Source organism: Mustela nivalis (genome assembly GCF_964662115.1).
Source record: "Mustela nivalis genome assembly, chromosome: 8".
Lineage (NCBI taxonomy): Eukaryota > Metazoa > Chordata > Mammalia > Carnivora > Mustelidae > Mustela > Mustela nivalis.
The window spans coordinates 126,607,716-126,621,989 of record NC_139027.1 but is presented as its reverse complement, the minus strand read 5'-3'; the positions used below and the strand labels follow the sequence as shown (position 1 = coordinate 126,621,989).

Sequence of the window (14,274 nt, the reverse complement as noted above, 5' to 3'; positions counted from 1 at the left end):
CTTTCCTGGTTGGTCTCATCTCACAGTTAGACACTGTAGACATGTCCAGAGCAGGGCCAAATCCCTTACGTTCGTCGTGTGCCTCACGGGACCCAGCGTGGAGCCCAGCACACAGTAGTTGCCCAACCAATATTTGCTTAATTGCCTTGTCTCGAACTCATTTGGTGCCTGCCCTCGGAGCTTGAATGTGCTCTGTGCAGAATCCAGGGAACTGAGCCCCTCAGGAGAGAAGACGTGGTATATCCTAGCAGTTGCCATTAAAAAGAGTCCTAAATATCCAGTTTAAAACTGTGTGCAGGTGAAACTGAAGGCAGCACCATTCATCCTGACCTGCTCTTCAGGAGATGAGAAAACGTTAACCAGCCTCTCAGGGGACGGCGCTGCCCGGGAAGTCTCTGTGGGAGGGTTGAGTATGCTTTCATAGAGCCCGGGGAGCTGTTTGTGCTGCCGCCCAGGGCTCACAGGGTGACCCGGCAGGTGATGGTGAGATGCATTTTTCCATGTTAAGTGGGGATAATCCCAGTAGCATCTGTCATCAATACCTTGGGTTTCGTTTTTCTAGCGCTTTCTCATATATCACTTCCCGTCACTAATAACGTGGGAACACCCGGACTTTCCCAGCATCCACCTGGGGTGGCAGCTTACAGGCAGCTCGTGGCTCTGACACCTGTGCATTCATGTGTTCACCTTCCACAGGGTGCTTCTGCGAGTCCGGATGCTCTACTACCTAAAAGCCGAAATACTGGGAGAGGCAGCTGAGAAAGCATTTGAAGGAACCCCTGCCAGGTAAACCAAGTCAGCTGGAGCTCTCCGAGCTCTCGGTGCTACAGAGCTGCCACATTTGGCCTATTCTTGGCGAAGGACAAAACCTCCTGTGCTCCTGGAGGCCCGTGTTCACACCCAGCCCGGGGTCAGTTACCTGCACGGTCGGGCAGGCAGGTCCTCTCCACGCGAAATGAAGGAGAAACCGTTTCTTCGCAGCACAGCTCTTGGCGAGGTCTTGAGTTGGTTTGCTTTTTCCCAGTGGTGGTGTAACATTGAACAGTCAATTCTCTGCCTTAGCTTGTCACTGAGGTACAAGTGTTCATACCCTGATACATTTGGTGCGACAGGTGTGTGCTGGGCGTTTTGGTCAGAATCCTACTCTTGGCCACGGTGCTCTTCCACATTTGGGGAGTTCTCTGTATTTGCTAATCATACTAATAATACCTGGTGCCCTGTTTGATTGTTTGCGCCTTAGTTTTGTAAATAAGTGTTCCTACAGCTGTAGAGTCCTGCGGAACTCTCCCAAGATTGCAGAGAATCAGGCCGCCATGCTCCCAGTTACCACTAGATAAAGCCAGGCAGCCTCCTTCACCTTCCGCAGATAGGCTCTTTGTTCTAGGCCTCTACAGTGCCTGTCGTAGCTGGAGAAAACCAGAGGGGGTGGGATTTCACCTTTGCTTTGAGATTACCTGTGGCCATGGTTTCTTCTTCTTTCTGTCCATTGGGCAATGCTGATGGCTTTAGTGGTCACAGGGTAGGAGGGAGGACAATAAAGAAGGAGAGCGGTAAGCAACATTGACCTTCCTACCCACCGGGCAGTTGTAGTGGGGAGCAGCCATTACAATGACCGTCATTACCTGATAAAGTTTTCTGTAGTTACTGTAGTCATTTCTAATGGGTATAAGGAGGTTGAGTGCTTTGGTGAAAGGTTCAATTTATGGGTCATAGAAATGCAACAGAATCCAACCTGATGATTTCTATGAGGTGTAATCTGGCAGAAGTAAACCACCTGAATTTTCTCATCCCACCATGCTTTCTTAGAACACATAGATGGAGGGATCCAGATAGAGAGTCCGTTACCCACACCCTTCCCTCCTTTCTACTCTCCTCAATCTTGGCTGTCATTGGCCCTTATTGTGCCATGAGGAATAAAAAGCATTCATCCCCAAAAAGTCATTCAGCTCATGGTCACACCCTGGCAGAGTGGGCCCTACAGTGGAGCCAGATAGGGAGCACTGCCTGGAAAGGTGGGCCCTGGACCGCCATTCCCACTGAGGGAGCTGGGCCTGGGGAGGGCAGTTAGCCGTGTGTCACAAGAAGAGCCTGTTGGAAGAAGAAACTTAAGATGCTACAGAGGAGCCATCCAAAACAGCTGAGAGGTGGGAGAGAGGAGCCATCAGGTGGATTTTTCTCCCCCAGACCCAAAGCCTTAAAGTAAGGATGGTGCTCAAATGAAGACAGTGAGCCGAGGGTCCATGTGAGCTTTCAGAACACGGACAGAATTCAGAGAGGGGCTGATGGTACAGGCCCGCTAGTGCTATAGGCCTGCTCCTGCGATCAAGTTACATTCATCCCTTTGGCCAGGAGCAGTGGAATTAGTGATCAGTTTTGACCCAGCAGACCACTGCCAGGAGGTGCCACCTACTGTGGGACTCTGAAAGGCTGTCTTCAGCTCCCAGCATGTGCCAGTGCTGACTGTCTTCTTCTCAGTGCTCAAGATCTCTACTTATTGAACCAAGATGATTCAGGGAGTTTTCATCATTTGATTATGTGTGAATTCGACCATGTGGGCGATGTTCTACCTTCAGTTGACCAATACATTGATGACTTTTGCTGTGGTTCTCAACTGAAGATGGGTGTCTACATCTTACATGTGGACCCCAATTTCAGACGTACTGATGGGTTCTCCAGGAGGTGCTTCAGAGTTTTGTGTCAGTCAGCCTTCCAGTCAAAGAAGCCTGGGAAGCAAGTACATACGTGGGAATAGCTTCCTGGATGAGGGTGAGGGGAGGTCCTGGTTAGGAAACCGTGGTCCACAGCCTTCTAAGTCCTTGTAACTTCAGCCTCTTAGCATGTGACTAGGGATGTGGCTTGATACAGGGTTCAGCCAGTAGTTCTTGCATTGTTTTCTGTCTGCATTGAAGGAACTCTGAGTCCACACCCTTCCTTTCACAGGGAACTAGAAGTGCCTCTGCCTGACATTGACTACGTGGAGATCCCGGTGGATTGGTGGGACGCTGAGGCCGATAAGTCCCTTCTGATAGGCGTGTTCAAACACGGTGTGTATTTCAGTAAATGCTCTCCCCTTCCTGAGAAGCTCCATAACCTGTGCACATCTCTGCTAGAAAGTAGCCTCACCTCTGTCCTCTCAGATGAGTGTGTGAGTCATGAAAATATGGTGAATGTTTGTAGGATCGGTGAGGAGCTTCACAAGGGCTGCTGTGGCAGCAAAGAGCCTGTCGGGCCTTGGCCTGCCTCGTTCTCCCTCACCCTTGGAATCCCAGCACCTGGCCTGGTTCCTGGCATACAGTAGGCATGTAGCATTTCTTGAGTGAAGGAATAAATAGGGAAAATGTTAGGTTTTAGCGTTTCATATGTATGTAGAATTCTAAAATCATTCTAGATAATCTACATGTTTCTAGCGTGTATCTTTTTGCCTCCTTGGTGTAACAATATAAGAATACAAGATGGTACGAACCTCTTTTTTTAAATATGGTAACCAAGAGTCCAGAAGACTGAGGGAGGTTTTGAATATCTTGGAAGAACTGAAGTAAGTACCTCCTTTCCTCACTTCTGGCAGCGTCCTAAGCACCTGTCCCTCCCCTCAGCCAGCGGTCAGGGTCAGTGATGGAAGTGCCATGTGACAGTCAGTGTAATGTGCCTGGTAGATCCCTTCCTTGCCTGGTGAATAACTGAAATCTTAAATTGGAAAGGATTCAGAGTAGGGAGAGTTGGTCGAATCTGACTTTCACTGTCAGTTCGCCACTTACTAAATTTAAGACCTTGAACAAATCATAAATTTCTCTGACCAGTTTCCTCACCTGTACCATGGGATAGTATCAAAGCAGCCCACCTAGAGAGGGTGGTTTGAAGATTCAGTGATAGCAGGCCTGTAGACTGCCTAGGGCAGGGCTCAGCAGTAGATAGAAGCGGAGGAGATGTTTAGAACTATTCTGCTGTTATTTATTCCTCTCCCTTTGGAAAGTTAACTTTCTCAGGTATGCGTCATCAGTGGTATTCCGCATTTGGAGGCCAGCCAATCATGTAACAACTATGCCTATACTTATGTTAATGAGGAATCCCATCAACACTTGGATTCTGGTGTTAGAGCGGAAGGCCCAGTGCTGCCCAGAGCCCTTTGTCAAACCACTGGGATTAGGATGAGCAGTGCTGTCCATTAGAACTACCTGTGATGATGGAAGAAATGTCCTATCTCTGCACTGTCCATTGTGGAATCCACCGGCCACATGTGACTATTGAATACTTGAAATATGATTGATACATGTGAGCAGCTGTATTCCTAATTTTATGTAATTTTAATTAATTGAAATTTAAATAACCACATGTGGTTCCTCTTTGGGACAGTGCAGGGCTGTGCAGGAACTCAGCACTGAAGTGGGAAGAAACACATGACCTCTCTGTTGAGCTCAGGGAACCACGGTGCAGCCATAACTTGGTTTATCTAATTTGGGAAAGAACCCAAAGACCAATTGCTAGAAGCATCAAAATTAGAGCATCTGAACTTGGTGTGCAAGAAAGTCTGTTGACCCTGTGTTTCATTTCAGTGGTAGTTTTAGGGCACATGGCCACACCCTTGGAAGAGAGACTGTGAGGTGGAAAGGGGACACAGCGTGAAGCCCCAGCAGGATGGCAGACAGAATCTACACACTTCCCCTCCGGCCCTCCTCCGGCCCAGCACACACACGCCACAGACATACAGAAGGCCTGGGTAGGTTAGGACAATAATGTGAAACTACTGAGCTGCCCATGAAACAAATAAAGGGAAATCCCCGAATGAAGAGGTCACTTAAAGCCAGAGCTGAAAGCTCACTGCCAGGACAGTAAACCAGAGGGACTGGGTTTCTGATGCCCACACAGAAAAAGGAAACAGACCCCTCCAGGAAAAGAGGGCAAGAAAAGGCTCTTTGGCCCAGGGAAGCGGAGATGGAAGATGAGGTGGAAGAGAGAAGGTGGTTGCCATGGGAGGGCAAAGCAAGGTGTGCCAGGCAGATACTGACAACAGCCAGAAACCGAGCACGGAAGACCTAGAAGACCTGGTGTGGCGAAGTCCGTATCCTACCAAAGGTCTTTAAGGAAGGAAGGATAGTTTGGGATAAAGAGAGTCTTTGCACAACGATGGTGGGTGTAGTTCACGAGGAAGATGTGGCCAACAGTGTGGCCTCAGAATGCATCAGAGGACAGGACTCCAAGGGGACACAAGACTGTTTCTCTTGTAGGAAAGGCAAGTTAGCACTGGCACCGCACCTACTAACTTGATCATCCTTGAGCCAGCTTTAGGATAGTAGGATTAAGCAGTTGATCTCTCTTAGTCTTACATTAGGAATGTTCAGGGGTCAGCCAGATGGTGTCAGAGGTCACTTCTGTATCTAAAACTGCTCTGCTTCCTGAAGCAGTTTGGGAGGGTCTAAGTGAATCATTCCTAAGCTGATCATTTTCCTGAGGTCCTAAGATGATGCATCACCCATTCCATTCAGATTCCCCCAGATTGCCAGTTGAGGTGAACTCAGTAGTCTTAGAGGGCAGGTGCATGATGCCTGAAGTGGCTGGTTGTGGCGTATGACGACTTCAGACACTGTAAGGTGTACCCAGCATTAGGGAATGGGACCTAATCCACACATGCGCACTCAGCCCTGTTCGGTTGAATGTTGACATGAACTCATCCTCTTTGGAGGCTTCCAGAATCCAGATCACATGCTCCCCCTGACTGGATGCTACCCATCAAACATTCCGTGAATGTAGGCTCAGACCCATCCTCATCTAGACAACGTACAGGCCACCCCTGTGTAACTTAGCCCCCACAACAGGTCTTACCAGGTGACAGTCGAGTCCCCAGATACCCAGCAGCTGGTAGAGGTATGAGGTTCCCAGAAATCCAAGCTGTGTAGTGTTCACTTTTCAGGAATTTGTGTTGGGAAGCCCTCTGCCTCTGTTTCTATCTCATGGAGACCTAAATATGAGCTGTGATGCTGCCACCATTTTCTTTGTGAAGAAACAGCCGTCCATTGTCTGAAGTTCCTGGCTCCTGCAGGCCACCCCAGACATACCCTGCTATGAGCAGATCAGAGGGGTAGAGCCATGGTTCCATGTCCGAGCTAACCCCAGTGAGAGAAATGCCTGCACCTTTGGTTGTTTGCAGCAGGAAGGGCCCTGCAGCAGACCTGTTCTGAGTGATGCTCTCGGTGGCTCTCTGTGCCCTCTAAGGCAACCTGGATTTACACAGTTTGTATTAGGATACGAAGTTTAGCATTTCTGTTGACATTCTTAGAAAGGAGCTTCTAGACTGAAGAGACGAGCAGCCCATACCCCTTAAAGGCTGTCACCTACTCTCTGTTCATTGGCATTGTTCTTAGAGGGCCTGCAACTCGCAGGGCAGTTGTTGGGGTTTTCTAGGACACTGAATCAGTGACTCTTCCTTGCCTCCAGCTTCTTAGCTCAGTGAGAAATAGGAATGCTGAATCTTGTCTGGTCTTCAGACCGACACAAGATAAGAGAAAGAGTGCAGAGTGCACTGCAGCCAGGTGGTAGGCTTCCGAAAGAACCTGGCCTGCTTTATGCCCTTGTCAAGCACAGAGCACCTGAGGGCAGGACACCCGGACAGTGAGCCTCCCTCGGGTGTAAAGGCTGGCAGCGAAAACTTTCAGCCTCTCACCCTTCAGAGGAAGCACCCCTCTTTTCATGGGGAGCAGCAGGTGGAGATAGCAGGACTTTCCTCAGGGGAGCAGGAGCATTGAGAACATTCCTGTTTTGCCACGAACTGTGGTAGAACACGAGGAGAGGGTGCAGATGGCTCTTTTACAATGATTATTGGAGAAAATCTGGGCAAAACTGACCTCCTTCGATCTTCCGTTGTGCGTGTGTGGTGTTAGGCCCCGCACTAGATACAGAATGTGTAATGCTGAGAAAACAGGGCCAGATTCTTTCCTTAAGGAGCCCACAGTCTCATGAGAGAGACTGACAATAATCCAGTAATCGTCCTAAGGAACAGCAAATAAAGAACATAAGGCCTCACAGTTTCTTCTGCCATATGCCTCATGCGGGCAGCACCTGTCGTTGAGATGGCTGAAGAGTCACTTTGGATTAAAAGGTGAAGTACCTGCGGCTCGTTGGAGAACCAGGTGCTGCCTGCAGGGTGGAGGACAGAACTCCAGCCATAGGGATGAGGGAACAAAAGCCAGCATGGAGGCCACACACCCGGCAAAGTAAACCCGAGTCTGTTATTAGCACCCATGCGGGTTCTCCGTCACCTGTGATGGGCCCTCTCTGTACGTGCTGCAGAGCTGGAAATGAACCTTGTTTCCTGGGAGCGATGCAGAAAGGGTTTTGACCATCTCGAAAGTGTTTCCCTCAAGATAGTTTGCTACAACAATAGATTTGGATCTTTTCTGTGACCAGATCCTATCTCAGATTCCATTCAGTTTAAAAAAAAAAAAAAAAAAAAACACAAAAATTCTCATGCCTGGGATTATCAAAGTAAAAGTGATGTTATTTCATTGTTTTGGCTCCCTTTCAGGGGTCTCTTCTGAGTGAAATATGCTCATTCTCTATTTGACTTTGGGGATGTGGTGAGAGGTAATTCCAAAGCCCTGGCCAGTGGATTAGGATTTCATACTGAGTTGGTGAATATGGAGGCAATAAATCACTTTTAATCTGATTAGCAAGCACCATAGGCCTCCTTATATTTTATCCCCTGTATCCATCACTTGGTTCAGTTTCTGTTTCTAAGACATGAGAGAAAATCAGACTGTCAGAAAACAAGTCCATCAGGAGGTAACAGTGTGTCCAGAGTTCGGGGTTAAGAGAAGAAGTTGCAAAACCAACTTCACTGGTCCCCTTTGCTGTCCAAAAGAAGTAAACAAGTGAGCATTACATCTGTACCTTGTGTCTCTTCATGGACACAGAACATTTACGTCAGCTTTTGTTTTTGGTCAAACACTTACTCATAGGTATCTACTTTAGCTCAGGGATCTTCTTCTGATAGGAAATCTTACAGGATTCAGTTAATCTTAAATAATGTTTCTGATTGTTTTATTTTTCACTCAATAAGGGAAACCATGATTGTGCAGGGCCCAGGGGAGAGTTGGTGACTTCTAACATTTCTCGTTACCCCCGATCAGGGTATGAGAGGTACAATGCCATGCGAGCAGACCCAGCCCTTTGCTTCCTGGAGAAAGTTGGGATGCCAGATGAGAAGTCCCTTTCTGCAGAACAGGGTGTTACGGATGGGACCTCAGACATTCCTGAAAGGTGAGCCATCCGTGATGTGACATGTTATGCCATGACTCTCTGACCTCCTCTTTGGATATCCAGCATTCTCACAGTCTCTTCTCACAGCCCAGCATGTCCCTTAAATCTTGCCATGCTGGAACCACTTTCCAGGACTGCCGCATTCGCTAGATCCTGTTACATCTCAGACCTTTTCTTTGACTTCTAAGCATTTTGAACCAAATACTAGTTCTTTTCTTCCTGGGTTCCTCAAGCTGTCCACCATCCTACCCTATTCATCTCTGGTCTGGTCAGAGGATTCTTGAGGAAGAATTCAGACCTCTCATACCTGGCCAAAAGCTAAGAGGTACTGCGAGTACAGTCTTCGTGACCTTGAAATTCCTCAGATGAAATCCTGGCAGCATTTCAGAATGCATTGTTCATGCGTACGGTGAATTTAGGAGCCACTGCTTCATGGCTGTGGCATCTAGGCCTTATTTATGGGTTGTGTGCAAAAAAGCATAGAAGCATCTCCTTTGGCTGAGTTTTACTTACTGTTGGCATAGCCTCCAAATGTGTAAATTTGTTGGAAAGCTAAATAAACGGCCATAAACTGCAGTGCACCTATACATATGCACTTGCATATACCCACACATACGTGTGTGTGTGTGTGTGTGTGTAAATATATATATATATACTTACAGGGAAACATTTTATGTTATCTCTTAGCTTGTGTTTGGTAAGCTTTGAACTGATCTTCTCCCCAAAAATAGCAGATACTGCTTTGCATTGCCTAGGGCTGTGGCCAGGCCCAGCCAGGGGGACCTGCACTGCCAGGAGCTCCTTGGCTAAGGCCAAGAAAAGGGTGAAATGGATTTTCCATCTGTCCTTAACCCATGATGAACACTTTAGCTACTAGAACATTCTCTGCTCCAAAGAGAAATTTCCTCTGTGCAGATAATAGACTCATTTGGAGAGATGTTAACAGAAGCCCAAGTGAGCGGTGACACTGATCATAGATGCGGGGGGAAATGCTTCATGGGTGAGGTACCTGAACGTGGCGGAAAGCTTACATTTTTGTCGGGTGTCCGAGAGGTAGTTAGGGTAGGTGAGATTCTCCTGCCTCCTGAGCAGGAGCAGCATCGATGAGAATCTTTGAGACAGGAACACTTCAAAGTCCATGTAAGATCGGGCGTCAGCTATGGTTAAGCTCATAAGACAGAAGACTTGAGACAGCTGAGCTCGAGGTAGGTGTCTGCTGCTGAGAGGGCAAAATGTCCTTCCTTCCTAGCAGGAGCGGCTCCGCTCCCTCCTGAGGAAATGGCTGCCACCACATAAGGGATTCTGCCTGAAGCTTCACCCCGTTGTGGGGGAAGAGGGTTGGGAGTGCTTCTGGACTCACTAGATTTACACAGGCTTCAGTCTCTGGAGTCTCTTCTCTTATTTAAGGCCCATGTTCAGGTAACTCTCGATGGGCAGTCGTGACCTTGTTAGTGACAGTATCACTGTCAGACAGCTGGCCTCTGAGCTTGCAGTAGATCGCAGCCAGGTGGTAGGCTGCCGGAAGAAGCTGGCCTGCTTCATGCCCTTGTCAGGCACAGAGCACCTGAGGGCAGGACACCCGTGTGTCTGAGTAGATCGTCTCACGCTGTAGTTTCAACTGAGTGGGGGTCCTTGCCCGTAGCAGTTACAACACTGGTAGAAACCAAGATTTTGAGGCCTGTGGGCAAAGGGATCCACTAATTTTCCTTTCAGTCAGTGATTCAGGGGGTTTTCTTGGTTTTCTGGTTGCAGAATAGCTCCTGGGTGGTACATGATGCTTTTTATTTTACTTTCATTCAGAGGCAACATGGATAAAGAAGACAACACTGAAGACAAGTCAGACAGCCCGCAGAAGCAACCGGTGAGTCCCGCTGCTGTGTTATTATCCACGTGGTGTTCAGGGTCGAGACGGGTCCTCGTCTCGGCAGCGGGCTTGGGGAGCTTGGTTGCAGTGCTCCAGCTGCATTGCATTCTGCCCAGCATTTCAGTATAGAAATCATCAACATACAGACTGCATTGACTTTTAATCTAGTTGATTTTGATACAACTATAGATTTTAGATGCGCTGTAAGATATAATACAGGGTGATCCCGTGTCCCTTTTTTTTTTTTTTTTTTAATTTTATTTATTCATTTGACAGAGATCACAAGTAGGCAGAGAGGCAGGCAAAGAGAAAGGAGGAAGCAGGCTCCCCACAGAGCAGAGAGCCCGATGCGGGGCTCGATCCCAGGACCCTGGGATCATGACCTGAGCTGAAGGCAGAGACTTTAACCCAATGAGCCACCCAGGCACCCTCCCATGTCCCTTTTATCTAGGTTCCCCCATGGGAACATCTTGCCAAACCGTAGTCCAGCATCACAGCCAGGATGCTGACATTGTTAGAGTCAAGAACAGGACGTTTCTATGACCACAGAAATCCTTCGTGCTGCCCTTAATGGCCACATCCCCTTCCCTCCTGCCTTTTTCCCTTTGTAATTGGTGGTGACCACTAACCTGTTCTCCATTTCTATAATTCGTTACTTTAAGATTATTTCTTAAGATATGTACTAAGAATTTAAGAATATATATTATTAAATGGAATCATAACAATAAGGGCCCTAGGGGGTTAGCTTTTGTCCCTCATCATAATCCCCTGTGACTCCTGCAGGCTGGTTTCTGTAACAGTACTGCCCTCCTCTTCATTGCTGTGTAGCAGTCCGTGGTCTGGATGTCCGAGTGCAGGGGTCTGCATTGTCTCCCGTTTCTGACTGTTAGAAATACCTTTAGAAGCATCTGCACACAGATTTTCCATGACCACGCATTCCCATTTCTGTGGGATAAATGTCCATAAGTACAGTTTCTGGATGATATGGTTACTGCATGTTTAGTTGTTTTTTTAAACTGCCAAGTTGGGGCGCCTGGGTGGCCCAGTGGGTTAAAGCCTCTGCCTTCAGCTCAGGTCATGATCCCAGGGTCCTGGCTCTCTGCTCGGCAGGGAGTTTGCTTTCCCCTCTCTCTCTGCCTGCCTCTCTGCCTACTTGTGATCTCTGTCAAATTAACAAATAAAATCTTGAAAAATTAAATAAAATAAGATAAACTGCCAAGCTGTTTCCAGCATGGCCATATCCCTTCCCATTGCCTCCAGCCCCGCAGGAGCGGTTGGTCCACTTTCTCCTCATCTTTTGTTGGCTTTTGGAGTTGTCATCATTGTAATGGAGCCATTCTAATAGGTGTATAGTGATATCTGGTTGTTTTAATTTACATTTCCCTAATAACTGATGATGTTTAATGTCTTTTTATAGGTTTAATTGCCATCTGTAAGCCTCTTCAGTGAAATGTTTCATCGTGTCTTTTGCCCATTTTCTAATTGCATTGTTTGTTTCTTTGTTTTCCTGTTGGTATTTGAGAGCTCTTTATGTAATCCGCATACCAGGCTTTTGTCAGACATGTGGTTGCCGAGTACTTTCTTCTACCCATAGTTTGTCTTTTTATCCTGTTTACATTGTCTTTCACAGAGTAACAGTTTTTAATTTTGAGGAAGTCCAACTTACCAATTTCTCTTTTTATGGGTCATGCTTTTGGTTTTAAGTGTAAGAATTCTGCCTTTCTGTGGATCTCAGAGGTTTTCTTCTTTGCTTTCTACTAAAAGTTCCTTAGGTTTAACATGTAATTCTGGGGTCCATATTAAGTTAGTTTTCATGTAAACGGAGAGCATTAGATTCAGGTTCTTTTTTTTAACCTGTTGCTGGCTGGTTGCTCTAGAACCATTGGTTTTAAAGAGCTATCTTTTAAAAAAACAAAACAAAAAACTATCTTTCCTGCATTACATTGCTTTTACATTTTTGTCGAAGTATCAGTTGAGCAGATTTGTGTGGATCGATTTCAGGCTTCTCTGTTCTGCTCCATTGTTGCATGTGTCTGCCCCTCGGCCAGTAGCAAGCATGTAGTATCAATTATTGTAGCTATATCGGAAATCTTAAAATTGGATAGACTGATTCTTCCCACTTCTTTTCCAAAATTGTTTTGGCTTTTCTTATTCTTTTGCCTTTTCATACAAATTTTAGAATACTCTTATCTGTATCTACTGAAGTTCTTGCCGGAATCTTGCTAGGAATTGCATTAAACCCATATATCCCTTTCAGAATTGACCTTTACTATATGGAATCTTACTATATATCTCCCCATTGATTTCAAGCTCTTGATTTCTCTCACCACTATTTTATAGTTTTACAGAGAACAATTTCTGTACATGTTTGTAGATTTACATCTAAGTATTTCATTTCCTTTGGTGTGATTGTAAATGGGGTATTTATGTTTATCTTGTATCCTGCAAACTTGATCAGCACTATTTCAATTTAAGGTATTTTGTGATTTTCTATGTCAGCAATCCTGTCATCTGCATATACAAGGGTAGTGTTATTTCTTCTTTTCTGACATATATGCTTTACATTTCTCTTTCTTGCCATATTGCGTTGTCTGAAGTTTCTGGGACTGTGTTGAGTGAATGCTGAGAGCAGAGGTTCTTGACCTTGTTCCTGATACTAAGGAGGAGGATACTCAGTCTTTCATCATTAAATATAACGCTAGGTCTAGGTTTTTTGAAGGTTGTCTTTATTGAAAATGAGGCATTTCCTTGTATCCCTAGTTTTCTGAGAATTTTTATCATGAATAGATGTTGAATTTTGTCAGATAAATTTTTTGCACTGATTAATATGATCGTGTGATTTTTCTTATTTAGCTTTTACTGTGGTAGATTACATCGACTGATTTTCAAATATTGAATCAGCTTTGCATCCCTGGATAAACTGAGATAAATGCCATTCAGTCATGGTGTATGATTCTTAATGTTAAATTGTTTTATTTTCTTATTGTTAAATTCTATTTGCTAATATTTTGTTAAGGATTTTTGCATCTATATTCATGAGGAATATTGGTCTGTAGTTGTCTTTCAGTACTATCCTTGTCTGCTTTTGGTACCAGTTTAATGTTAACTTTATAAATGAATTGGGTGTGGCCTCCAACTGTTTTTTGATAGAGGTTGTCTAGAATTGGTATTAATTTTTTTTTAATATTTAGTAGCATCCTCCCATGAAACCATCCTGGAGATTCCTTTTTGAGGGAGTTTTAAAATTATGACTCCTACTCTATTTTATATTGAGTAAGTTATAATCATTAGTGTTTTTTAAGGAATTTGATTTATTTCATTCAAGTTGTCAAATCTGCATGATGTTTATTGTATTCTTTTATCCTTTTGAATTATAGTGCTGTTTCCTGTTTCCTTCCTGATGCTGGAAATTTGTGTCTTCTCCCTTTTTTCTTTATCTGTCTTACTAGAGATTTGTCTACGTTATCTTCTTCAATAATCAGCTCTTTGTCTTCTCTTTTAATTTCACTGATCTCAGGAGCCTGGTGGCTCAGTCAGGTGGGCATCTGCCTTTAGCGAGAGCCCCATGTCAGGCTCCCTGTTCAGTGGGAAGTCTGCTTCTCCCTCTCTCTCTGTGTGCGCGCTCATATTCTCAGTCTGTCTCTCTCTCCCTCAAATAAATAAGTCTTTTTTTTTTTTTTTAATTTTTTTGTTACAATCCCACAGGCCCCTAATGCTCTTTTTTTTTAAATCTATTTTTCTTTTTTTTTTTAGATCAGGTACCTTATGGTTTTCTGTCTTTGAGTTCCCTAATTTTTCTTTTTCTCCTGCATTCTGCTGTGGAGATTGTCCGTCGTTGTTTTGTTTTGTTTTTTAGAGTTTGGTTATTGTATTTTTCAAATCTAAAATTTCTTTTTGGTTCTTCTTTAGATTTTTGTTTCTTTGCAGAGATTTTTTTCATTTGTGGCATGCATGTTCAGAATTGCTCATTTGATGACTGGTTTAAAATTCTTCTTTTTTTTTTTTTTAATTATTAGGTTTCTGCATATATTTATTTATTTGACAGTCAGAGATCACAAGTAGGCAGAGAGGCAGGCAGAGGCGGGGGTGGGGAGAGGGAGCACATGACCTGAGCCCAAAGGCTGAGGCTTTAACCCACTGAGCCACACAGGCGCCCCGAC

The 14,274-nt window shown here is 45.3% G+C and overlaps 1 protein-coding gene and 1 long non-coding RNA gene across 8 annotated transcripts in view; one reads left to right on the top strand and one right to left on the bottom strand.

Annotated features, from left to right (window-relative positions):
- The window catches only part of CHD6 (chromodomain helicase DNA binding protein 6), a 194,700-nt gene that overhangs the window by 150,160 nt on the left and 30,266 nt on the right, over positions 1–14,274 (top strand). For all 7 annotated transcript variants that reach the window (XM_082744630.1, XM_082744629.1, XM_082744631.1 and 4 more), the window contains 4 exons: positions 697–786; positions 2,941–3,044; positions 8,121–8,250; positions 10,051–10,111. In XM_082744630.1, coding sequence (XP_082600756.1) covers positions 697–786; positions 2,941–3,044; positions 8,121–8,250; positions 10,051–10,111 — 385 coding nt within the window. The remainder of the gene's footprint in view (positions 1–696; positions 787–2,940; positions 3,045–8,120; positions 8,251–10,050; positions 10,112–14,274) is intronic.
- LOC309871539 overlaps positions 1–14,274 on the bottom strand; it is a 36,267-nt gene that overhangs the window by 14,554 nt on the left and 7,439 nt on the right. The window lies entirely within an intron of this gene.